Genomic DNA, 26,256 nt, shown 5'->3' on the forward strand with positions numbered 1-26,256 from the left:
TACCTCATATGTTAGTATGGCCATTTACAAAATTCTCTTTCATCTAAAAGCTCAGTGTTGGTCTGTGCCTCAGTCTGAGCAGATACAGTGATGAAGGAGCCTTGTGCTTAATGATCAGGTGAGAATGTCTTTGCTCCCTTGCAATACAAGGTGAAAATTTTTTTAAGTATCTTGTGGTATATCTCTGCTCTCCACTGCCATTTCTTGGGGATATAGCATAACAAAGGAGGAATGCTGTAGTTTGTATAAAGAAATACATCTGTTGTACTTGTTTCAGAATGTGATCCAGCAAAATGTGAACCAATGGAGCAGATGCCAAGCTGTCAAGATGATCAAACATTGATTGCTGCTCGGGTGGAGAGTACCTGCTGCATTTCCTATATATGTGGTAGAGTATCCTGGCTGGTTGAGACTATAAGTGGTTTTGCATATACAATGATGTCTACTATTTTCTTGCCAACTAAGGCTTCTTGTACTGCTTTAGCTCTCCCAACATAATAAGGCTTGAAAGGGTTTAAAAAACTAGGCATTAAGTTTGCAATCACCAAGAATCACAGAATAGCTTTGTGCAACTGAGATGCATTCCATTGCATTCCAAATCCATCCCTTCTTGGATCATGTAGAGGAGTGGTGGTGGGCTCCATGGATGAGGAAGTTAAGGGCTTTTAAGAGACTCTGCAGTCTATGGAATTTACTCTGAGTGTTAATAGAAAACTTGAATTATATGTCTCTTATTTACAGTAATTAGGGGATCATTTTAATCATGTGATAGCAGTGTGCTGTGTTTGGTTCTTCTCACTGTCTGCACAGCATCCTTCTGTCTCTTTTATGATATAATGAGTTTTTGCACTGTACATGTCGAAAAGGTCCTATTATGGTTTTCATATGTGTTCCAGTGGAAGGATAATACTGGGATCACAGGAGATGTCCTTTATTGGGGATCAAAGATCCTATAATTCAGATAGAGGAGCGTTCCTGAAAACTTGTTTCAGGGTGACTTGGTAGGAGAGAAAATCTAGCAAAATTTTTCGTGACAAAAAGAAAATCCTGTTTGTTGCGATCTGATTCACAATGTATTCATTCTTTTATCAGGGGACAAAGAAAAGGCAAGCTGCACTTAAAATTAGCCTCTTTTATAGGGACTGTAAGGGATGAATGCAGAGTGTCTCTGTTCTCTTTCATATGTGTCTGTTTCTTATGGGCATGATTCCTAGGCAGTAGTAAAATTTCTTCCTATGTTTTAGATATAAATTATTGTTTTCTCCAGCATGCGGGGCTTGCTCTGATCAAATACCCAAATGTCAAGAAGGAGAAGTTCTTATTGTGGATGGCAACACTACAGAGAGGTGTTGCCCTACATACCAATGTAGTAAGTCCGACTTGATTTTGATTTTTTAAGTAACAGAGAACATGTCAAATTTTGTAGTGTGATTCAGTGCCAAGAATGGTGGATTTGAGATACAGCTCCACTTGTGCATGTAAGCAAGTTATCATCTGTAGTCCTGAACAAATAATCTTTACTTTTAAAACTTCATGTGCCTAAAGCATTATCTGAATATCTGTATCATGGAGACAAATGAGTAATTTCAGGCCCCAAACTCTGGAGATTTAAAACTGTTTTAAATATTTGCCTAGAGTAGTTGTACTCCACACTACTCTTACCTGATGGCTAACAATTAAATTATGATTATTTGTATTTTCAAGGAAGATGTTTTCTAAAGTTAGTTATTATTAGTAAGTAATTTACTATCTCTTGATTCATATTTCCATTCATCAAAATATGACAAACTTGTGTTTATTGGACTTTCTTTAATTTTAGTTTGTGAAATACATCGTTGTCCTGAATTCAAATGTATGCTAGGCATGTCTTTGGTGGAGGTATGGAGCCCAGAGAAGTGCTGCCCCTTTCGGACATGTGGTAAAATGACCGATTTTCATTTTATTTGCCTTAGACAGTAAAACACTGACAACAGCTTTGGCCTCTTGTGTTTAAGTCTGATTTCAGCCAGCTATACCACTGTGATCTGATCATGAACAAATGAAATAGAAAAGTCATCTCATGGTACAGAACTACTTAATCTGTTTTTCTTGCTTCATGAGGGTGATAGCATACTGTAGAATTTGTCTGTTCAAACTAGGTGACTTATCTTGAAAATTTAGGTGTTAGTGTATTAGGTTTGCATGGCGAGGTTTTGGTATTGGGGGGGCTGCAGGGGGGGCTTCTGTGAGAAGCTGCTGGGAGCTTCCCCCATGTCCAATGGAGCCAAGGCCAGCTGGCTCTGGGATGGACCCAACGCTGGCCAGGGCCGAGCTCATCAGCGATGGTGCCTCTGGGATAACGTATTTAAGGGGGAAAAGCTGCTGTGCAACAGCAATTGCAGATGGATAGAGGAGTGAAAATACGTGAGAGAAACAACTCTGCAGACACCCAGGTCAGTGCAGGAGGAGGGGGAGGAGGTGCCAGGGCTGGAGCAGAGGTTCCCCTGCAGCCCCTGGTGCAGCCCCTGGGGAGTCAGGCTGTGCCCTGCACCCAGGGAGCCCCACGGGGGAGCAGAGACCCACCTGCAGCCCGGGGAGGGCCCCAGGCCGGAGCAGGGGGTGCCCGAGGGAGGCTGTGCCCCCGTGGGAAGCCCACGCTGGAGCAGGCTCCCGGCAGGAGCTGTGTCCCCGTGGAGAGAGGAGCCCACGCTGGAGCAGGTTTGCTGGCAGCACTTGTGACCCCAGGGGGGACCCACGCTGGGGCAGTTTGTGAAGAGCTGCAGCCCTGTGGGAAGGACTCACGCTGGAGAAGTTCGTGGAGGACTCTCTGCTGTGGGAGGGACCCCACGCTGGATCGGGGGAAGAGTGTGAGGAGCCCTCCCCTGAGGAGGAAGCAGCAGCAGAGACAACGGGTGATGAACTGGCCACAACCCTCATCCCCTGCCCCTCTTGTGGCAGGGAGCTGGCAGAGAAAATTGGGAGCAAAGTTGAGCCGGGAAGAAGGGAGGAGAGGGGGAAGGTGTTTTTAATATTGGGTTTTATTTCTCATTACCCTACTCTGATAAATTAAACTAATTTCCCCAAGTTGAGTCTGTTTTGCCCGTGACGGTAATTGGTGAGTGATCTCTCCCTGTCCTTATCTCGACCCACAAGACTTTTATTATATTTTCTTTCCCCTGTCCAGCTGAAGAGGGGGAGTGATAGGGCAGCTTTGGTAGGCATCTGGTGTCCATTCAGGGTCAACCCACCACAGTTACTAAATTATTTATGGCTAAGTTTGGGCCAGTTTTCAAAGACAGTAGTACGTCTCTTTGTGATGTCTCAAACACAATTCTCTGTTGCTTTATATTGATTATAATGATTGTCATCACTGCAAGAAGGCTAGTGGCTAGAGTGGTCTTTTTTATTTTTTTTTTAAGATGTTCAGGTGGACTGCTGTTGATAACGATGTTGTAAGTTGTTATAATGAGGTAATGTGGTCATAGAACCTGGTATTGGTTTTCAGGATGGAATAAAGTCAAACATAATTCTGGACTCCCCAGATGGGTATATTTCAAAAACTAGCAGAAGTTCTTCAGTGATGACTTGTAAATCTGGAATTTCTATTCTGATGCTGTTTTAAGCAAATGGCATATAACTTTCTAAACTATTATTTCTGTTATTGTATTTTGATTTAGAATGTGCATGCGAAACAATCCCCAAACCTCAGTGCAAGCTGGTATGAAATTCATTTTCTTTGTCAGTATTCTTTTATTATTTTCTTAATAAATCTATTTCTCAGTATCTTACTAATAGTTTTATCAGTGAAATATGAAATGTCACGTCATTCTTTTTTTAAATTGCTTTACAAGAAATATTTATAGTTATGAAACTAGTTAAATTTAAATATCTTGCAGAATAAAATGGCTGTATAGCATTGGTATTTCTGGAGGTTTTTATAACCATATCCTGCCCTGAGGTAGTTGTAGAATGGAACTGCTTTCATGCACCTGAGAATAAAATTTTGGTTTTAAAGTGTCAGAACTAAATGCTTTAAGGCATCAGTTTTTTGTTAATATTATTTGTTATAGCAAATATGTTAACATCTATCATGCACTCACACTGCTGACTAAGCAGTATTTCATTGTGACTTGTTCCGCATTACAAAAATACTTATTAGCATTGCTGGGTTAGGTTCTCAGTCATTACTTTGCTTTAATTTTTCTTGTAATTATTTTATCCAGAAAATAATATTGTGATAGGAATAATTTATAAGGAAATATAAGGAATTAAAAAGGAAAAATTATAATTTGGAGTCCTAGAAAGGAATTTGATATAGTACAAATTTTTTATGGAGGAAATTCAAAATGCTTTGTAAGTAAGGTTGTTGTTAATACTTTATTTCATAGATGAAGTAACTTGGGCATAGGAATCAGGACTTGCAGAAGACTGGGAGAAAAATCTTACTATGAATGCCTATAAACAATAAAAGGCAAAAGTAAATACTACATCTGTCCTATTGCAATACTATTTATATCCCTTAAGTTATTCCATGAAAGAATACGCTCCACCCCGCATGGAGATTTCTTTACAAAGGCAAGCCATTGCATTTCATTGTTGGCCTGCCGTAGTCTTTTCTGTCCTAAATGTCTTCTGTAGTGACACCAACAACCATTCTTGTTTTTCAGATGCAAAAATATCTCTTATTTGGTTATTACTAAATTAAATGTCCCTCCTTGTGTTGAAAGTATACCCAAAATAGGTTTTTAGTGGCAAGAGATACTGCTACTCAAATCCTGAAGTAAAGGCATTTAAAAGATCATACAGATAAAACACTGTTGGTTTCACTTACTTTTTTCTGCTTTTATACACCTAGGGGCAGAAACTTCAGATAGATGAACAGTTTCAGAACAGTACAGAAAATATTTGCAACTGTGTTAAGTACAAATGTGGTAAGTAGAAAATAATTTAATTCGAAGAAATACCCTTTCAAGTGCTAAGGTAAATTAGGAAATATAAAGCAGGTGTTCACTTTGGATGCGATACTGAGGAGGAAAGAACTGACTGGCATAGTTCACAAATAGTGTAAGAAAAGGGAAGAAAATAGGGCCCCTCACTAAATACGTGATTATGGCCTGTCCTTGTATTCTGTTAGTGCCTGCAACAGGAGGTCTGTGCAGGAAAAAAGCAGACAGAATTTTGGCAGAGTTAGATGGTGTTGACTAAGCAGCCTGCAAGACTATCCAGCAAGTCACACAATCAATGTCCACATAAAGAAAAGTCCCACTAACCCATGGTGGGACTGCTCAGGATCTGGTAGACACACTTATAATGCTTTACAAGATCAAGGACAGCATTCAGCACCATGCAGATTCATCCCAGAGCATGCCCAATAGCGTCTGGGAAAACTCAGGAAAAAATACCTTCTGTGGGGCATGCAGTTGGCCAAGAGTTGGGACTGTCCTCACCTAGATTTCTACAACAAAGAAGTATACTTCTGAGCTAATAATCCTCTGTGCCCTCAATCAGTGGGGAGAAAGGTATTTCTCAGGTACATTTCTTATCCTTATTAGTAGACTTATAAAAAATCAGTTGAAGAAGCCTGCACTGTCATTTTGGTGATGCAGCTAATAGAATACTATATATTTAGATTTCATGCATGGTTATATTTAAAATAATTTGATTGTAGTGAAGCATTAGACTACTGTTAACAGTTTATATTTGAAAATCTGACCCATAATTCCTAAAGAGGTAGAATAGTTTTTCCATTCCCGTTTTACTGTTTGAAACATTGCTTAACAGAGTTTTGATACCAAGCTGATTGTCCTGAGCATGCTGTTTATTTTTGTGCTTTCTTGTAGTGAGAGACAAAGTTTGCCTGAGTAATGAGAGAGGTGTGCTGTTTCCTGGACAGACAATCGTGGAACACAGTGCAGATGGCATTTGCCACATTTCTCATTGTACAAATGTGATTGATCCCTCCACTAAATACTACCAAATAAACACATCTTCAATAGACTGTGCTGTCAAGTGCAAAGCTGTAAGAATTTCAGAATTTTAGACATGTATATTGTGACTGGTCCTCTTCATTTCATTTCATTGGGTTTTGTTGAGTAGATTACAGTCATGGGAACAAAATGGAAAGAGATGTCCCTCTAATGATGTGCTACTGCACTAATGATAGAAATTTGTAGAAGTCTCACTCTTCTCACTGTGTTCTTCCCTGTGTAAAATCACACAAACTGGTGTACATAGCATACTGCCAGCTTGGACTAATAGCATACTGCCACCTTGCATCACTCTATAACTTTAGCTGCATTATGCACAAATGGGTACAAATTCCTTGGAGACATTAGCTCAATAAGAACCGGGAAGAGAATAATTATAAATAGAAGAATAATTCTGAATGTGGTGAAAACAACTTTATAAAAGAAGCAAATTATACCTTATCTTTTTACAAAGTATGATAACATTACCATGGGTATACTATATAGATTACTTTTTCTCATTATGTACATACTTGATGTCTAATGTGTAAAAAGTTGAAATTTCAGTGGTTCTTGAAGTACGCTGTCAGACTTACATCTGAAAATGGTAGAAAGACCATTCACTCAGAACCTCTCCCAATTTACTTCAATTAAGGCCAAAGGTATTTTATAAAAGTGTCACGAATGTAGAGTGTGTACGGATGTAAGTTATGCAGTTTTGAAAGTTATTTAAAAACTGTCTCCATAATCAGATACCTGAAAAAATCTGCCCATTATAGTAGTAAAATATCAAGCTGCAGGATGGTCTCATATAAGGAATAATCTATGTGATTTTGGCAGAACCAAGTCTATCAGCCTCCAAAAGATTCAACAACTTGCTGTGGTAGCTGTAAGAACTTGTCTTGTCTCCACACTTTCAGCAATGGCACAGTTTCCAATTTTAACGTAAGTTTCTACATGTTATTCTCTCAAAATAGTTAGAAGTAAACAAAGCAATTATGACATACTGTACACATGTTGCTGTATAAAATGTGCAAACAAGAGCTTTATTTGGCCAAAGTTTTGGAAATAGTTTTACATGTATACAACATTAATTTCTTGGAGAGTCAATCACATAGCTGTCTACAAAGATTAAGGGGTTTTGGTATATCAGAGAATTATCATTGACCTGACTATTTTGGAACCTGCTTAACATTTTATATTTAGTGGACTTTTAAGTTCTGTACTTAAACAGAACTTTAACATGCATCTAAATTATATTTTGCTATAAGTATTACTTTTGATTCAGACAAGCCCATTCAATGGATTTGTATTAGAAATACTTATATTACTGGTTTTGCTCAGTGAAGTTTCTGTTTTACAATTTTTTAACAGCCTGGTACTGTTTGGATTTCAAACTGCATCAGATACGAATGCACTAATACAGCAATAGGACCAGTTCTGGTTTCCTCTTCAGTTGGCTGCCCCCCCTTTAATGAAACTGAATGTGTGAAGGTCGGTATTCAACACATTGTTTGCATTCCAGCTATGATTTATGTTTGCATGAAAAGACTGACAAACGATGGTTTTACCTCAAGAAGGTAGAAATTATAAATTGTTACAATGCCTGCATTTTTGCTCAGACTTTTGAAGGTGAAAAGCTCTAACTATACATACGTAGTGTGCCACCAGACCGCCCGGTTACACAGCTGGAGAGACCTCTTTTTATTCTCAGAAAACTTTTTTTTCCATAGAGGCTTGTAATACTAAACTAGACTCCATACAGCTGTCTGAACTTGGATGCTTTTCTGGGCTGGACTTCTCCTTTCTAACTGATTTTCTGTGCATAGCAATTTGATTCATCAGAGATTAAAAACACTGAAGAAAAGCAAAGATTGTCTGAATATTAGGAAGATCTTTTCTACAGTGAGATATAAGGTTTTGTGGACTAGTTTTGCAGAAGAAACAAAAGCTTTATTTGAATTTTTGAAATTAGATTAGGCTAAGTGCCAGGAAATATGTGCAGGGAGCAATCTTGTATTGCTCTCTAACTCTACAGTTACATGTGGATGGGAGGATACTTTCCTTAATAAATGATGGTACACAAGCAGGGTACAGTCCTAAAGGAACTAACTGGCTGTAGTTCTTTCTCACAGATAACGATGGATTGGTTCTTCAGAGAAAGTCTCAGTTATGTAGCTGGTGAAAGGCTTTTTGCTGTCTAGACAAAATTTAAAAGTTAAGGCAGAGAGGTAGGTCATCATGGCTTGGGATACTGAGGTGGACATCAAAAATAGAACTCTCCTTCAATGAAATCCTGAAAGAGCTTTTTAAAAAGCTGCAGCTATTCTTCCCACAGAACTCTGGGGAGTGCTTCATGCTACTGCACTGCAGACAGACGTGAATCTCCACTGTGGGGAGTGGGTGGTTTCTCATTTAGATGAGATTTCTTCCTGCTTTGAATTTGGAATTTTTTTTGGTGATTTTCAATATGGCCTCTACAAGAAGTCAGGGGTTTACTCTTAAGTAACACGTGATGGAGTCAGACTTAACACAGTCATTCTCTCTCCAAATGTGGCATTTTGATAGCAGATGTTTAGTGGCATTCAGTGATAACCACTTAATACTCACTTGTGCTAAAACAGTCAAGTTAGATCATTTACAGCCAAACCTTCATCCATTCACGAGTGCTGCATTTGCCTGAATAATGTTGCATTATTCAGCTTTATCTGAAAGATATTTCTAATAGTGCAGATATACGGGAAAGAATGTTTGAAAAAAATCAAGTTTTTTCCTCTTTATTTCTCTCTTGATCAGGTTGGAGGCTATGTTGTGCCATTCTTAGAAGGATGCTGCAAAACATGTAAGTGATTAATGATGGTTCTTGCCTCACAAGTCTGTCTGATTTGTTGTTACCTTAGAAATAAGGTTGAATTTTTCCCGCATGAAAGCTTGATTCACTGATCTCAAAGGCCATACTTTTCCCAGTTTTACTTACGCAAGTACTGGTGAAACTAGCGGAGTTAAATCAGAAGAAAGTAGTTTAACACTAAAGGGTTTACTCCACTGATAGTGACTGGGGTTGACCAAGTCACTAAAACTTCTACTTTGAGTATTTTATAGTTCTCAGGTGAAACTCCTCAAAATTTTAGTTACTGCATTTAGTATAACAAAAGGTACTTTGTTTTGGAAGGCACCTTAAAACATGCTTCATTTACATTCACATCTTCATATCTGGTAAAAATGAAGATTGATCTGTGCAGTTTGTAAATTAATCTGTAATGATTAACTGACTGCAGTATAGTCCTAGGTTCCATTAACAGATGTAGTTCAGAAGCTTTCAGGCAATATCTTTTAAAAGAACTTAGAATTTAAAAAATTCCCTCTTACTTGATTACCAGATATGTTTTGACATCTAAGAGAGCTAATAAAGGCTTTCTGGAGAAAAAAAAAATAAACCTCAGAACATGTTCCAAATATGCTAATTCTTAATATGAATCAAGAGCTAAGTACACTTTTTTCTTGACACGCTGGTACATAGCTGAAACATTTTGTCTGATTTAATGAAGAACTTAGACTAAGGCAGGCACCTAGCCTGAAGACTTTAAGCTTTAGTACTTGAAGTTGACAATGTTATAAGCAATTGAAAAGGAGATTTTATACTGGGCAGCATTATATTATCTATAAAAAGGTGCAAAAATCTCACTTTATGTGCATAAGTGGCTGGAATAGTGACCTAAAAGCTAAAGATAGTAGGAGATAAAGTGTGGGAGAGAGCTGGAGAAAAATGCAGATATTTCCTGCTTGGTGGGATGGACTTGGTCAGTCATGAATACCAAATATTGTACCATGCACACATTTACTGCAGGAGATGTTGCCAATTGGGAGGTGCCTCTCGGTATTATTAATTATGTAACATCCTGTAGTACAAAGTTTATTGAAACTGTGGAAGATTTATCTTTTTTCTCGCTCCTGATCACTCTTAAGGGAATGGTAATATCTCCTCATGCTTTTTCATGCTGATGGACCTGTGTTTCAATCACATGTCCTAGTTCTGCAGCCAAATCTCCATAGGGTCTTTGAGATTAGTTTTTGATTATCTGATATTACCTTCAATGCCTTAGCAGCCATATAAGCCAGATTCTGAACAATTTCTTAAAACCATTAAAAATCCATTAAGCTGCTTTTCAGCAAGGCAGAAGATCTTGCTACTATACTTAGAGAAAGATCATAACCACACTCTTAATTAAGACAAAAGTAAGTTATTAATCTGGGGTATGCATCACAAAGTAAAATTAAACGTTTGGAAAATCCAGTGATTTCTGAGATGCATTTACAGGCAGATTCAAATTATTTTGATTTCACACCTGTTTATAGACAACATAGTACCTCTATGAATCATGTAGTTCATTCTCACTCCAAACAAATCTGGCATGAGGGCTCTCAGTCAGCTGTAATTGTGTGAGATGTTTCTGAAAGGGGTTATCAGGTTTTTGTTTTCTTTTGAAGTACTTTACCATTAGAAACCATTGTGGGTTTTGCTTTCAGCTTTAAGCAGTATTTGAAACAAAAGTCCCAGGCGTTCCATCAAAACTGAGAGAGTTTTTACAAATACTGCTCAGAGAAAATGATATTATTTCTTTCTTGTAGCCCCAAAGGTACCGGATTGTCTTAGTTATACCAATGTAGATCAGATTCTTCCTGGTTTTGACATGAGGCTTAGCAATGAAAGTAATACCTGGACATGGTCCTGAGCTGCTGACCCAGTGACCCCTGCGTGAGCAGGGAGGTGGGACCAGGTGGCCTCCAGAGGTGCCTTCCAACCTCAGCCATTCTGGGATCCTGTACTATACAGACATTTTAAGGTTGAATTCTTTTCTCAAATATGACAAAACCTAGTCACTCAAAAATGTTTCATACTGATAGGGAATCCTCTGTAATATGTTCTCTGTTCAATATGTAATATTCTTACCAGGTTCTTCAGTGTCAGTGCTCCTCCCATTCCCTGTTAGCCCAGTCGCTCCTACAGCCTATCCTAGCTGTTACACAGGTACATTTCCGGGAAATACGTAGGACCAACCCAAACAGCATCATTGTTGATTTCCAACAATGTACTCCCTGATAGGAGCATCAGGCCTCATGTTACCCAATTATACCAAAAGCTGCAGTGTAGTATAACTGCTGATGGTTCAGAGTGGCTCACATTTTGGTTTGGTTTTGGTTTTCATTTTGCACTGTGTGGGCGGTGCATTGTTGTTAGCCAACAATGTACTGTTGGTAGTAAGCACTTGCGTAGTCTTTAGCTCGCTGCATGTGTAAAATTGCTCTGTTTAAAAATGTAAGCTAATTGTTTACAGGGTTGTAGAACATAGAGACTAATGGCTTTGCTTGTTAAAGCTTATTATGTAAGCAACATTTTCACAGATGATGTATCATATAGTTTTGCTTCCAGTGGTCTGTAGAAGCAGCTCACTTCTTTCCCATCCGTATTTAGGACAGTATACTGAAAAGAGAGAGCCTGTGTTTTCTCCATGAAAATTATCTTTGTTCTTTTTAATAGAGCAAGTTAATTTTTGGAATTGTAACATGATATGAAGGCATTTGTTTTGTGAAAACATCTCTATTTCTGTAAGAGAAATGATGTTGACTGTAATTTCATATTTGAATGATACATCCTCCATTAAATTATACTCACGACTCTAGGAGTACAACACTGAAATCTGTATTTACTCTTTCATATTAACATCACTTTAGATGACAATGGTGTTATGGGTCAACCCAAAAACCAAGCAAGGATTTTCAACCATACAGACTGTGAAGAAGAATCTCATTATAATACAACATGTGTAAGATGCTCACGTGTTCTGTGAGGTTGTTCATGGAAAACTATATTAGGTTGTAGAGCTCATTAAAAGCCACTGGACAATAAAATACATCCATGGAAATATATATTTATTTCATTATGAGATCTGTTATACTTTCACTATAGCCTAGATGAAGTCATAACCACAGCTGCACTGAATTCTCCATCCTGCACACCATGTATAAAGTAAAAGAAGAAAAGACATAAATAGGACTGTGAAAAACATGAAATAATGGTGAGTTTTTAATTTTCTAAAACAATTCTTTTTTTCTTTCATTCTCAATATACGTTTTCCCTAAGCAAATATAATTCAATGATAGTCAAGCAGTAGCCAGCCATTTCTGATTATAGATTTTTATTTGCTTCCAAGAAGATTCATTGCTGTCCTTTCTTTCATATTCTAGAAACTTCAACTATGTCTAGAAACAGTAGCAGGCTTATGTATTTAAAAAAAAAACAAAACACCACATAAAACATTTCTCTTTGAGAAGGAATATTACCTGGTTTGACAGTGATTAGAGCAGGGAATTGGATGTTGTACATCAAGATGTAATAAATTTCTGTCACAGTTCAGTACCGGGTATTGGTCAAAGCAATGAGTCTTTCATTCCCCTTGCTTTTCTGGAGTTAACAGTATTCACCTTTGGTCAACATCTTTGGATTTCTTGGCTGAAAGAAAATGCAGCTTTGTAAGTGGAAACTCATGTGCGACTGCATCATGGTGTGTAAAATCTGCTGTGAAACTGTGGAAGCTGTTATAATGGAACAGGCTGTTGATTTCTCTTACAGATCTACAGTGTGATGTGGTTTCCTCAGCATAGAGAGGATCATCGTAAGAAGATCTGAACTGAACTTTATACTGAACTACTTTGTTATTCTTCAGATGTTCAGGACTCCCCTCTTAAATTGTTTAACTCTGCATTTCATTTCATGTTTTATCTTTATCTTTTTTATTTTATCCGTATACTTTGTACTTACTTCTGTGAGAAAAATGGTGGAAATAACACTAATAAAAGCGTAAATAAAAAAATTAATTCGTTCACTGGTGTTTTTTCTTATTTAATAAAAACATACAGACATATAAAGCCCCCTAAAGCCCTATTCTTCCTCAGATTCTGCCTTTAAGTATTTATTTTAAACTTTGTTTAAAAACGCAATTGCTACTATTAAAGTTTGTTACAGTTAAATAGAAAATGCATTTTATGCATTATTAACAACAAGCCTTCTCACTAGAGCAGTTGATCAGTTTTCCAAAATTTTTTGAAAGACAGTGGACTTACTCTTAAGAGGCTCCTGAGCGAAGAATGAACCTTTCATAATTGCTGTTGAAGATATAAGGATACAGATACTTTAATGCATGAAATAAAATAGTTTTAAAAGCACTACAATGTATAGCTAATGTCACTTTTTCTTTCTGTCTCTTGACCCCATAAAACGTTCAGGAATGTTCTTGTCTCTGAAATGTTTAGAGTTCTGAGCTGATATTTTTTTCTATCAATGCCCATTTTGCAGGTAAGGAAGATGGCAAATTCTGTAAAAAGGTGACTGTTAGGATGACTATCCGCAAGAATGACTGCAGGAGTAACACACCAGTAAGTAAATAACTATCACTATTTCTTTTAATAGAAAAGAAAAAATATGAGGAAAAACGAGAAGGAAGAAAGGGAACATAAATTCCACAAGGTTGTTGCCTGCATCTCTCTCACAGAGACTGAAGTTTCTGTTTCATAGAGCTCTTTTAGTGTTTCCCTACATTTCCAGCAATCATCTCAAATAATAAGAGAAAGGGGGCTGTGACATCTGTGTTTGTATGCATTTAGGGACATGTTGATCTAGTGCAAATCCAAGGTCTCAGTCCACCCTATAATGCAATTATTATATGCAAACTAACTTTGATATAACTCAATCTTGCCAGTGATATACTACAGTAAAACGGCTGCAGATGTGTTTAATTTTCCATCTGTCTAAGGAAAGTATTTAAATGCCAACTTCATGAAGGAAGGAATCTTGGGTCCTGAAGGTTTTTTTAGACAGCAGCATGAGCGTACTCTGAATTGTGTAGGAAGAATGAGGCACTATCTGTGTGTCTGCTGAAGGATTTACTGTAGGAGGACACCAACAGTGTCCTGCTGGGCAGTAAGGCAGTGTGAGCAGCAGCAAGGGTGCAGACAGACGTCTCATGTGAGATGTGTAAGAGAGCCTGGAAAAGCTGTAATAAAAGAAAACAGCTGTAACCTCTAAAATGACTCAGAGTATGTTTTGTAGAGTAAACTGTTGAGCAGCCAGGAAATTTAGTCTCAGTGTCTTATTCAACCAGAAACACAAATCCTGACTATTAAGCTTGAAAAAATTATCAGTTTGTATGACTGTTTCTGTTACAGTCTGTATTACAGTTTTGGTATCATTAGTAATAATTCTCCTTGGCTTTCCAAAGGATGAATTCTTTATATTCTTCCTTCCTGATATCAGTGCAGCAACACTACTTCAGTGTATCACTGAAATGAATACTGTAGGGAGTTGTGGACAGAACATTTGGTGCTATGTTCAAGCCAAGGTTGTTATGAATACTTTAAAATTCAAAACTGAAATTGTTCCTCTGCATCTGTTAATAGTCAAAATCTGCTGTTACTATTTACTGAGATTGTCAGGAAAGTCATCATTAATCTCTGTGAGATAAAAATTGAGACCTATCTGGGCATTGTACTTCAGTTTATTACTCAGACATAGTGGGATTTTGTAAGGGGCTAGAGGAAATACCTCCACATTTTTCATTGCTTTGCCACTGAATTTGGGTGCCTAATGTCTTTGGATGTTCTTGAGAACCCCTAACTTTATTTTCTAGCTGCTTCAATTTGCTGATTATTCTTCATGTTTGTTACCAGGTGAACATTGTTTCATGTGATGGAAAGTGCCCATCTGCAAGCATTTACAACTACAACATCAACACATACGCAAGATTCTGCAAATGCTGCAGGGAGCTCGGACTACAGAGACGGACTGTGCAATTGTATTGCACCAGTAATTCAACCTGGGTCAGCTATTCAATCCAAGAGCCTACAGATTGTTCTTGCCAATGGTCTTAAACCCATAAAAGGAAAGAAAACAGCAAGCCCAGCTGTTCCCAGCATAAGATAATTTGAATAGTTTATCTCTTAAAAATACAATACCCAAACCACTGAATTTTACCAGTTTAATGCTAAAAGATAAGAGTAAAAATAGTTTTGGACTCTTCTAAATTTCTGAAGAATGGTTTTGCATCATTTCTATTGTGATTTGTCTTCATGTTCATTCACAGGGATTTTTTTAAGAGTTCTTGTGATACGTGCCAACTTAAAAGGTGAAAGAGACACCTCAGGAGACACACCATCTAATTTGTTGTGGAAGGCTGGCCCACTCTTTTTCAGGCACCCATAACTACTTTAAATCATTGACTGGCTTACCTGGCAGCAGTTCACTGTTTTGAATGCATTGCAATTGTGCAAATACATTCAGTGTCTCTTAAGAAAAGTTGTTTGGACAGCGTAAGAAGAATTTTCAGTTTAAATCATATTCCTGTTGCAAAGTAGAGCATGTATAAGAAATTCAAGTAAAGTTTGTTGGGTTTTCTTTTAATCAGGGAAACATTGTCAGTAGTAATAACTGTATGTAATATTCCCTGATTATGATTTAAGTTTTTCTAGTGTATTTTATATTGTAGTGAAAAGTATTATGGCAAACATGTAATGTTATGGAACAGACAGTCTGGTTTTAGGCTATTGAAATTAGTCATTAGTAGTTACTTTATCTTTCTGCTTAGCAATATGACATAAACTGAAAATACACAGATTTAACAAATGGAAACCAATTTACATTCCTTTCTATAGATATACCTTAAATTAAAACATTCATCTTATGAAATGCACCATATTAAAATTGTTTCTTTAGGAGAATGAACGTTGTTTAACACTAATTTTAAAGATGTGACAATTAATTAGGAAAAAGAAAACCAGGATTATGTATGTGTCTAAAAGAAAAACAAAGCTGAAAATCTTTGTCACCAGTCTAGTAGAATGTAACTTCTTACGGCAGGCGTTTGAAATTGAAAAGGTACAATTGTAAGGTTTGAAATTTCAAAAGCAGTTTTGCTTATGAACTTGAACAATCAACATTTGTTGAACTAATTTTTTTCTCCTAATTTTTTAAGCTAATTTTTTTCTCCTGATTTTTTAAGATAATGTTGCTGTTCTATTCTTTTCCAACAAATGCCACCAAGATTCAGCAAAAATTAAGTAGCTTTCATTTTGTAGATTAAAATTGTAGATAGCACATAGTGATATGCTTGAGATCCTATAATAGAAAATAGATCTCAGCATTTCTTTAAAAGCTGCTTCTCTGCACTTAATCCAAAGAACAATGTATTGTTAAAATCGTTCGTGAACATTTTTTACATTCATTTTGTATTCTGTACATTTCATTCTTGCAATATCTAATAAACAACAGGAAGTCTTATTTTGTTACAATTAATTTTGCTATCATTGTTAAAGCAGATTACTATCATGTGATTCAACACAGTTTACTGTTTTCTTCTTTACCAGTGCACAAGGTTAATTTTAGGGTTTGCTGCTGTCACTAGTACTAATGAATCTAATACTACATCAAGGAAGACCTGCATATGGATTTTTGAAAATCTACACCTTTTTACGATTCCACTACAGTTCACTTTCATTCTCAGAAATGCAAAATTCCACTATGTAATTTTATTCAAAACAAAAACCAGAAAACCATTGCTCATCAAAGTATAACAACACATTTCTGACACTGTCAGGCTGTTTATTCTGGAAAAATGGGAAAAAAGAACAGTACATTTTAGCACATTTCCCTTCCCAAGCTTTTTTCCTAAACCGTCCCTCAGCATTGACTGCAATGAGTAGACTGTGTTTGAGTAAGTGTAGGCATGTTGTTATAATAGGGTGGTTGTGTGGTGACAATTACCCTTCAGAACTTAGGGACAGGTAAAGTCATTAAGATGTGTGTAATATCTGACTGTCCCTACCCCTTTTAGTAAGTCATGTTCCTTGTTCAAAGACATCTTCTGAATTGTGAAAAAGCACAGAGTTGGGTAGGAGTGTGTCCTTTGAAAAACCATGGATTGAGGAGCAGAAAAGACATTAAACAGAGCTAAATCCTTGAACCCAAGTGCTTAAACTTCAGGCTTTTGCAAAGTTGAAGTTCAGCATCCCTTAGTAGAGCTAGCAGATGCCATTGAGGGTAGGAAGTAGTGAAAAGAAGTGTTTCTTCTGCTCTCAAGCAAGATGGTATTTGCTGTGAAGTGCCAAGCACCACCATGAGGGACAGAGTTAGAGCAGGAATTAGGCCAGCTGCCATGCTTCCATCTGCTGTGGCGTGGTCCCTCCTCTGGCCACTTGAGCTAATGGCAAGGCACTCGTTGCTCCCCGCAGTACAAGGCAGTTACTTTGAAAACCATTCCAGATCCAAACTTTACAACTCTTGATTGAAGAGAAAGGTTAATACTGGCAGTGGGAGTAGAAAGCAGAGTGTAGTGTATGCAATAACCGTAATCAAACACTGCTGCTGCTTCTACTTCAGGAATAAAATAATAAACTTTGTGTTAAGTCCCTACTTCTGATTTTGTAAACATTAGGCTTATGCTAAGAGAAACAGGAGGAAAGATCCAAACTGCCTATGGCTTGACAGGGGAAGCTACTTTTATCCCTGCCTCCACATTAAATTCCTTCATGGATGCTTAACCTGTCTGTGGTTAGTTCAAAGCAAGCTGGCCCCCTATCGTATATTTATTTACCTTACGCTGTGTTTGCACAAAGCACCTCAGCTGGAAAAAGATTTTGCCTTATTTGTACTTCCACATCTTCAGAAACCAAAGAGATCTCAGCCAGCTGTGGGTTTCATTAGACCCTCCCATACAGGAGGTACTTTGACTCAGCAAGATCTGAGTCCTAAAACAACTTTACTTTCTTCTTACTAAGAAGTTGTCTTTTGCTTGATTATATTGGTGTAATATGAAGGTATACAGCACTGAAGTTAAGCTCTTTAGAATACATGCATTTTGCTATCACAGCGTTGTTTGGTTTTTTATTACCCTTAAAGGCATATGTGCACTTGGAGCTAATGAAATATTGGAGCCTTTATGTAAGTGCTCATAGTGACAAAAGCTAAATTCTGCATTCAGCATATAAAAAAAGTCACTGGAGGGAAATTCACTTTCTAAAAGCATTGCTGCCAGGCCGTGGTCCATTGGTATAGTTCCTGTTGCAGCAGTGCGTGGTGCACTGTTCTGGGACAAAACTGTGACTGGATCATTCAATGAGTCAATCCAGATTTCTTGCAGTGTTTTGTAGAAGAACGGTGTTTCCTAGGGGTCTAAAAAGAAGAAAAAGAAAAAACAAAACCCGGTTTTAGAAACCCAAGAGACCAAAAAAGCTGCTTATGTAGCAAATACTGGGTGGTCTTTTGGTGAGCCACCTCAGCTGGGTGACTGCTGGGGCAGCAACAGGTGTGAAGGCCACTGCAGAGAGACTTTGCTCCCTCACAAACAGGGATAGAGCAAGAAAAAACACCTGTGCTGCTGCTGTGCTCCTGCTGCCCCTCAGAGCAGAGGCTGGGAGGCGTTAAGGAGAGGCCTCCTTCCAGCCCACCAGCTAAGAGGCCAGTTTACACCACCTGAAGCCTGTTTTTGTGGGGCAGTAAAGGAGGAGGTGGTGGTGATGCTGGGCTGGCTGCTTGGTGGATGGATAAAAGTAGTGTGGAGAGCATAGTGTAAGTGTCTGGTGAGTGCTCTTTTCCTCAGGTAGCCCTTTATTTTAGAAGATACAAATGGCTGGTTGACATGGTGTCTGCAGGCTGTAAAATGAGGGACAGGAGGTGTGTGGCCTTAGAGGCTCTAGTAGAGGTCTTCAGTCTTTCCTTTGAGCCTATCTCAGTGTGGCTGTGAGAAAGATTTTAAAAGGTAATCTTTTATCCTGCAAAAGCTGACTTCCAGGTGGTGAAAGCAGCAAAGAAATAAATAAAAATGCTGGTGGCGTTGGAAACCTTTGTGCTTGTACAGCCATGTTGAATTAGCTCTTCAGCTGCTTCACTTCTGTAAATCTGAAACTGTGGTGATTGCTAGCAGAAAGCCCAGCTGCTGATAGTCTCTAGTTCTCTTCTGCAGGCTTCAGGGCTGTCTGTAGAAGTAGACTTCTAGTTGCTGATTAATTTAAAGCAAACTCAAAAATAGTGCTCAGGGGATTCCTCCAAACAATTGCTGTTGGTGCTCTCCTGGCAGACATCTTGGGGCTGCTGCTCTGCAGGGCTTAGTGAGTTGTAAAGTTGTTCATCCTGAATAAAAGAAAACAAATTTGAAGAATTCTTTTCAGAGGGCAGGTGAAAGACTGAGTAATTTGGGGCAGGGGAAAGTGTAGGAGAGAATAGGTATATGCTAAAGTGGGCAGGAATAGTTTTCTTCTTGATCTCTTAACATCACAGTAAATAACTGGTTTTGTTTAATGTGAATGAAAATGCTGTGTGTGTGAAACCTTGACCTTCCTGAAACTGAGGCCTGTTAACGTTTCTTCACAAGTCTTAAAACTTTGCTCCACCCCTGAGGGCCATGTTCTCCTCACATGTGTTTGCATATGTGGAGTTTCTCCACAAAAGTGATTCCTAATGTAGGTACAGAAACCTCATAGGCTTGTATCTTGTTAAAACTAGGATTTTAAATATTTCCAGTGCTGGATCATTTGTAGTCTTTGAATAAAATGCTTAGCAATTTGAGTATGGAAACACTGCCTGTTTGTTATGGTCCTGATTGCTCATTGTCATCTCCTCTAAAAAACACTTTACTTGCATTACCTCAAGCAAGCTTACCCACCCATGATTCACACGAAAATTATACGTGATTTGGCAGCTGGAGCCTTGAGTATGATGGATATTGGTCATTAAGAAAGGCCTTAAAAAGAAATATAATGATATCAATTGTGCTATCTAAACTTTTACTGTCTGGGTTATTAGTACATGATCTGGTCTCAGGATAACAGCCTCCTGAGTAATGCTTCCTCCAATTAGCGATAGTGCTTTCTAGTGGTTTGGTAAATTAATCTGAAATATTGGCATCTGTTGGTCTGCAGTTTAATGCAAACTATTAGTCACAAGTTAAATAACTTGCATCTCCTCAGATGGCCTCTCAACTATGCAGTCCATCAAGTCGGACCAAAATAATTCAAAAAATTTCAGCCTTGCTCTTATCTCTGCCCACACCATCATCTTTCTCCCCAGTGCAAGTGGCTAGCCATGAGTAATTAAAATGAGGTAACAGCTGCTACACAGATGGTGATTTTTTGTAAAAATCCCCTCTCATTGTGAGGAAGACACCTAACCTCTTTAGAAATAGTACCTGACAGCCTGCCATCCCCTCAGCTCTGCTTTCTGTATGGGCTTTTGACAAAAGCTTTGATCATGTCAGCTCACTTTACCTGTTCAAAACATAGATAATCTGAATTAACTCAGGTGTCCAGGATCCATTCGTTACCAAAGAAAGAGGTGCATCCAGAGAGTGACTCATTCCATCCTAAATTAAGTGTCTAAGATTGATGTGATGAATCATCTTCCAGATGTATCATCTTTCATTTTCACTGTAGAGAGAACCTGGATGGAAAGATGTGGTTAGGCACCTCGGTTTTAGGTTATTAAAATTAATTGGAATGAAAATCACCCTTAAAGATACCTCAACAAACTCAAAAGTCAACTACTCTGATAGTGTATATGGCATATCTTATCTGATCTCCTCATATGAGGTCATTAATGGTAATATTTGATTTGCATGAAGCTGAATGTACTGTAATGTCTTGTACAGTTTTTCCTGTATGTCTTATACTGTCATATGAAATGAGTATACTTTACCTAAACTATCACTGTATCTCTAGAGCTGAAGAAAGACATCATCATCAGCTGAATCTTCAAGATGGAAAAGCACAACTGCGTTTATTGCCATGACACGGTGCTATATTAGCTGGATCTATAAGGTGAGTGAATTTTAAAATACTTCTGGTTTATAGACTTTTTACCGTGTAGGTGTTGGCTTGAGTCTTGTGATTCATGATCTTGCTTTCTAAGCTTTTGGCTTCCAAGATCTTTAAGGTAATGAAACCCACCTATGAAATATCTTTGTACTTTATCTCTTCAGAGTTGTGTTCAAGGCAGCAGAGAGGCTTTTCAATATACAGGCCTTTCCTGACTGATTTATTGATACGATTGCCCAGGAGCAGATTCTGATCTCAGTTAATGTACTTGAAAGGAACATCAGAGCTGGTGTTTGTTTTTTCTCAAGACTGATGTTAGTTCATGAATTGAGTATGTGAGATTTATCTGATACGTGTCTTGTGTAGTATATAGAAGATTTGAAAGAAAAAAAATTACAGCAGGTCACTTTAATAAAATTTCTTTTTATTAATAATGCAGAGTCTGATCTTAAGCATGAAATATCAAAGGCAGAATAGCTGGAGTAATGCCTAATGTTGTGAGCATGCTTGTTCTTGATCTCTGTTCTTAATCCCCCAACTGTCTTTTCTGGACTGTATTCCCTATTGAGCTTCACACTGATGTTTTATTTTACTAAATAGAGGGGGAAAAAACAGAAGGACCTTCTGAGATGAGGGCATCAAGGTGCCTAATAGGCCTGATCTCTAACCTGACTGCATGCAGGGTGGTGTACTTTGATTGTAAAACAGGAGCATCACTAATGATGTGCTCCTTCATTTCCTATCAGGAGAAGATAGCTGCTGTATTTCCTTTTTTTTTTTTTTTTTTTTTCCTCCTCAGAGAACCCCACCCGGCCCAAGCAAATTTCAGTGAGTGGCAAAAGTTAGCTGTGTGACAATGAATCACTAATGCAAAGCGTTCTTGTTAAATATTGCTGGAGTGGTTAGAGGTTACCAGATAACCAGTCAGTAGCACATGAAGATCATCGGTTTGTGTTGGAATGGTAGCTTCTATAGCCCAGCATTCTCTTTCCAACCTCTTCCTCCTGAGGAAGCTGCAAGAAGGGGGAAGTTTTAGATTAGTGTTTTTGGAATAAAAAAGGTGATTTAGAACTTTGCATGTGAAACTTGTATTTTTAGGCAAATATACTGATGGGCTGTCCAACACTAATAGCAAAGTCTCCCATCTCTTTTGAATCATAAAAAATCATTTCAATTATATTTGCTCACAATTAATTTTGCAGGTAAACCGGATGCTGTGAGGAAACATGGCTTCACAGTTAGGTGGTTTTCAGTTTACAGCAGAGGAATAGGCCCTGTCTGTTGGTACCATTTATTGTTATGTGCATGTTCGCCATGACCCTTTTTAAGGCCATATTGTGTGCAGGCAGCAGGAGCACACTGGAGCGGATTTGGCTGATGCAGTGGTTATGCTCAGTTTGGTAAATAGCTTCCCCCCACCTCTACTTGTTTCAGGCTCTACGCCTGGAAATCTCCTTGGCCTCTTCCAGTGCTGTTGTTTAAAAGCGTTTTTCCACTGCCAGTGTGGCAGGATTGCAGTAGTACCACCTGGGGCAGGACCAACCATGTGAGAAAAGGAGGACAAGTTCATATCACATTCTTACTGACATATTTTTTTGGAACTCCAAGTGCTCCATATAAAAACTTTAGAAGAAAACTGGAGCCTTACAAAAGGGCTTGTTTAAAAAAAAAATAAATGCCTATTGTATCTTCTTGTGATCACTTTAAGTGGAAAAAAAGCCCCACTTTTGGTTAAAATCCCTAAAACATTAAAAATGGTTTTCTGACTACCTCTTTATTTTCAAGTATTTTGTTGGAATATCAGTATTTTAGATACTGACTCTCATCCTTTTCCCCTCTGGAAAAGGGGGAGAGAGGAGGTGAAGGTTGAGATTTTTGAGGAAACCATTTAGAAGTTTATCTCTTCAAATTGGACTGGCAAAGCCCATTTCTCATGAAACTGTTATACAAGGGAAAGTGAGAATCAGTACTTAAGGGGCTTATTGTCCAGTTTAGTGTTAGAGAGGGAGGGGGGAAAAAACCCCACCCTTGGTAAGGGAGGAAGAACAATGTATTCTGTAGGTACGCTGATAGGAATGGGCTTGAGTGCAGTTCTTGGTGTAGCATTAATGCAGGTTTGCCATGTGTATCCTGTCCCCACTGCCCGTGTGTTTTGCGGGTGATGCCAGAATAGGGTCAGAGCAAGCCAAAAAGGCAGGGGCTGAAGACTCCTGCTGTTTTCCATAGAAGATGCCTGTGGGATTTTTGATGGTGGTGGCTCTGAGTTATTAAAGATCTGGATGTATTCATGCTTTGGCTGCTGTTTGGGACTTGACTGTAGGCAGTGATGGAGACACAGCGGCTGCACAGGGTCACAAAGTTCATTCTGTTATAGCTTGTCTGTGCAGCTTTGGGCTGCCCTCCGAAACAGAGAGTTGTAGATCACGGTTAATGCAAGGATGCAATTTCTGTGGTGTTACAGTACTGGGAACTGGTACTTCATTACTAGGTCTGTCTCCTGTTTTGTTTTGTATTTAAATAAGAAAAAATATTCTGTAAACCTGTATTTAATGGAAATTTTTATAAATATGGATCTGCTTAAAAAATACAGTTTTAGCACTATACCATATTTTTTTAGTAGTAGTTGTTCTTCTATCTTACCCATGTGTTGTGGGGCTAAAGATGAAGTATGGGGCCTTCAGGTAGCTTTAGTAATGGAAGTCTCTTGTAATTACCAACAATGAACATGAAATGGAAGAAAATATAACATAGTGCCCTATAAATACTGTACTTAAGCTGATCTCTGGAATGAAATTCATAGCACTTTTTCACATTTGTTCCTCAGCTCCATGACCAGAAGGGGGGGGGGGGGGAAGGGAAGGTAGCATTTTTAGGCTTTAGATTTGGCCATATTGCAGCACTTCTAAATCTTCTGTCAACACTGGCGTGACGTTGCATTCATTAAAAATGCACGACCTTTTTAAACATCCATCTGTTATATAAATAAAAATAATGCAGCCCTATATTTTTATGGTATGCTAATCCTGCGTGGCCATGGTCTAATTATCAAATGATTTCATGCTACCCCGGTGGCAGGCAACATCCAGACCACTGAACACTTGCTATGGATCTCTTATTAAATCCCTCTTGCACAGCTTCATTCATAAATTTACCATGGCTTTTAAAACAAAATAGTTTGATGCTTATACAGCAATATCAAATAAGAGCAGTATGTTTCCAGAACGCAGCAAAATTTTTCAGATGCTCCATTTCATGCATGACTGAATAATGGGTGGCAAACTCCATTATTGCTGCCTTTTACCTTGAGTGGAAGCCATGCCACTGGTAGGTAGTGCATGTTAGTTGTACTCAAAGATGAGGTGCCCTGGGTGTAACCTGTCCATACATTTGTGGAACTTTAATTTTCTGTTCTTTACACCAAGCTTCATTTTGATAATGGGTGTCCTAAGTTGGGTGTCAACACTCATCTGACTGATCCACAGTCCTTTCCCTGCTCCGTTCTGGCCACGTTGGAGCTAGCACAGAGGTGCTGGGTGCTCACAGCTCTTGCCTCCTCTGATGTTCCTCCAGCACTATCAGCTGTCACTGTCCTCAGCTCTGTCAGCTCCCAAGAGAGACATGGTGTCTTAGGGCCTTGTAAACATGTCATGTTACCCCTGGAGACCCATAAGCCAAAGAAAATTGCCTTTTTCTTCGTTACATTGTTAATTTAACTTTGGAAAGTTACTTGGTAAAAATGGCTAGTGGAAGTGTTTGCTTATTTCCATAGGGCAATTTTTTACCTTTGACCTCAGTGCAAAAGGCTTATTCCCAAGTGACCATGCAATTAACTCCATTAACAATGGAATGATTAAAAATGGAATTAAAGTATTTGTTGAGATTTACCTTAGGCTGTGATTTATCCTAAACAACTTTATGCCATCTGTGCCAACTGAGTGCCATCTGGTCTTTTATAAGATTTGCAACTTAACAAGAAATCTTCCTTTTGTCTTGTGGCTTGGACTGCTGCAGTAGTTCACTCTCTCTGGGCTTGCGCCGTCCCCTGTTTTGTGTTTTTTAAGGCAGTATGTATCCCATAGATCTGTTTCTCCTGGTGTGGCGCTTCAGCGAAGCACTACTGCAGTGAAATTGTGTAGAGTTGTTTCTACCCTTGTGTGAGGGCTGGGAGAGAGCCAGTTAGCCGGACACGAGTTGTGGTGGTGACAGAGAAGAGCCTGTGACGCACTGAGGGCAGGTCGAGGCACTGGTGGTAGCAAACAGCACTGGTGTGCAGGTAGCTGGGGGCTGCTGGCGAGGTGGGGGGGTTGGAGAGAGAGGAGAGTCTTGCGATTGTGAATTTGGAGTAAATTTCCCATCCTTGCTGCGTTTTTTTCTTTTTCTTGATGAAAGGTTTGTCACTTCCAGTACTTCCATATTCTAGTTCAAGCCACCTTGCACTGACCAAAATAATTTTATCAACCTTTTATGTTTGCCCCAAGCTGCTTCAAATAAAAATGAGATAGTACCAGAGGAGCGATTTGCCCCCATGTGTTACCAGTATCCCTGGTCTTCTGATAAAGTTTAATGAATGAATTTCTCTCTTTTCTGACACAGCTAATTCTGATTTAAGTATTTGTAATAAGTTGGAAATTTCAAGGAGTTGTGTGCTTACTCACTGAAGTATGTGACTTCCTTATTGCTTACAGAGTCTGTTTTTGTTACCAGGTCATTTGAAGTTCAAAGTAGTTCAAGATGTTTGCAGTGTACCCTTTAAAATAAGATACTGCTATTCTCTGGGTAAGAAGATCCTTATCCAGAGCTTTTTAAGAAATGATTGTTGGATCTGGAATTTGGGCAATACTTATTCTAAACCGTTTGAATAAAAGGTGCCTGGGGACTGCCAGGGTGCCAACCCATGCCAGCATGCAAGCCACTTCACAGTTCTGCAGCTGCAAGCTGTGGGTCTGCTTAAACCACGTGCCACATCCCCAGGGGGATGGACTGCCATTGTCAGCAGAGGTTAGAAAAGCACAGAACAAGTCCGAGTGGCACGCTGGGGCATCACATGCACATATAAAAAAAGAGTGTATTTTCTATGTTATTATTTAATCTCCTTTGTGGGTTGTCTGAAAGCTGTGCCAGCTTTCTCTGTGTCTGCCTGCCCCAAGCCTGCCTCCTTCCCCCTTCCTCCTCTCAGGTGATTGGTTTTCTTCATGGTCCAGCTGGCATGTATGAGGTATGGGAGGGTGGTGTGTGGCTGAGCTGAGATTGCCTCAACTGGGGTGTGGGAAACAACCCTGTCTGGGCAAATTAGGTGAATTTTTACAGGTGAAAGGGACCATCTTTGTGCTAAGGCCGGTCCTTGCCATGTTTCTGTTCCAAAGCCTGTAAGTACTAGAAACAACCAGGCAAATGACTCCACAGACATACATCTTTTAATTATAGGGACAAGCAAGTAACTTTCAGCTGAGATCTT

General features: G+C 38.7%; 1 protein-coding gene across 1 annotated transcript in view; it reads left to right on the forward strand.

The window, feature by feature from the left end:
- OTOG (otogelin) overlaps positions 1–16,260 on the forward strand; it is a 107,174-nt gene extending 90,914 nt beyond the window's left edge. Inside the window, exons 46-56 of the mRNA XM_074918098.1 lie at positions 278–388; positions 1,268–1,369; positions 1,820–1,918; positions 3,657–3,697; positions 4,835–4,910; positions 5,820–5,998; positions 6,786–6,890; positions 7,320–7,439; positions 8,742–8,787; positions 13,300–13,379; positions 14,670–16,260. Of these exons, the coding sequence (XP_074774199.1) occupies positions 278–388; positions 1,268–1,369; positions 1,820–1,918; positions 3,657–3,697; positions 4,835–4,910; positions 5,820–5,998; positions 6,786–6,890; positions 7,320–7,439; positions 8,742–8,787; positions 13,300–13,379; positions 14,670–14,870 (1,160 nt within the window). The 3' untranslated portion in view covers positions 14,871–16,260. The remainder of the gene's footprint in view (positions 1–277; positions 389–1,267; positions 1,370–1,819; positions 1,919–3,656; positions 3,698–4,834; positions 4,911–5,819; positions 5,999–6,785; positions 6,891–7,319; positions 7,440–8,741; positions 8,788–13,299; positions 13,380–14,669) is intronic.
- Positions 16,261–26,256: the final 9,996 nt, after the last annotated feature.

This window comes from Athene noctua, chromosome 14, assembly GCF_965140245.1.
Source record: "Athene noctua chromosome 14, bAthNoc1.hap1.1, whole genome shotgun sequence".
NCBI classification, from domain to species: domain Eukaryota; kingdom Metazoa; phylum Chordata; class Aves; order Strigiformes; family Strigidae; genus Athene; species Athene noctua.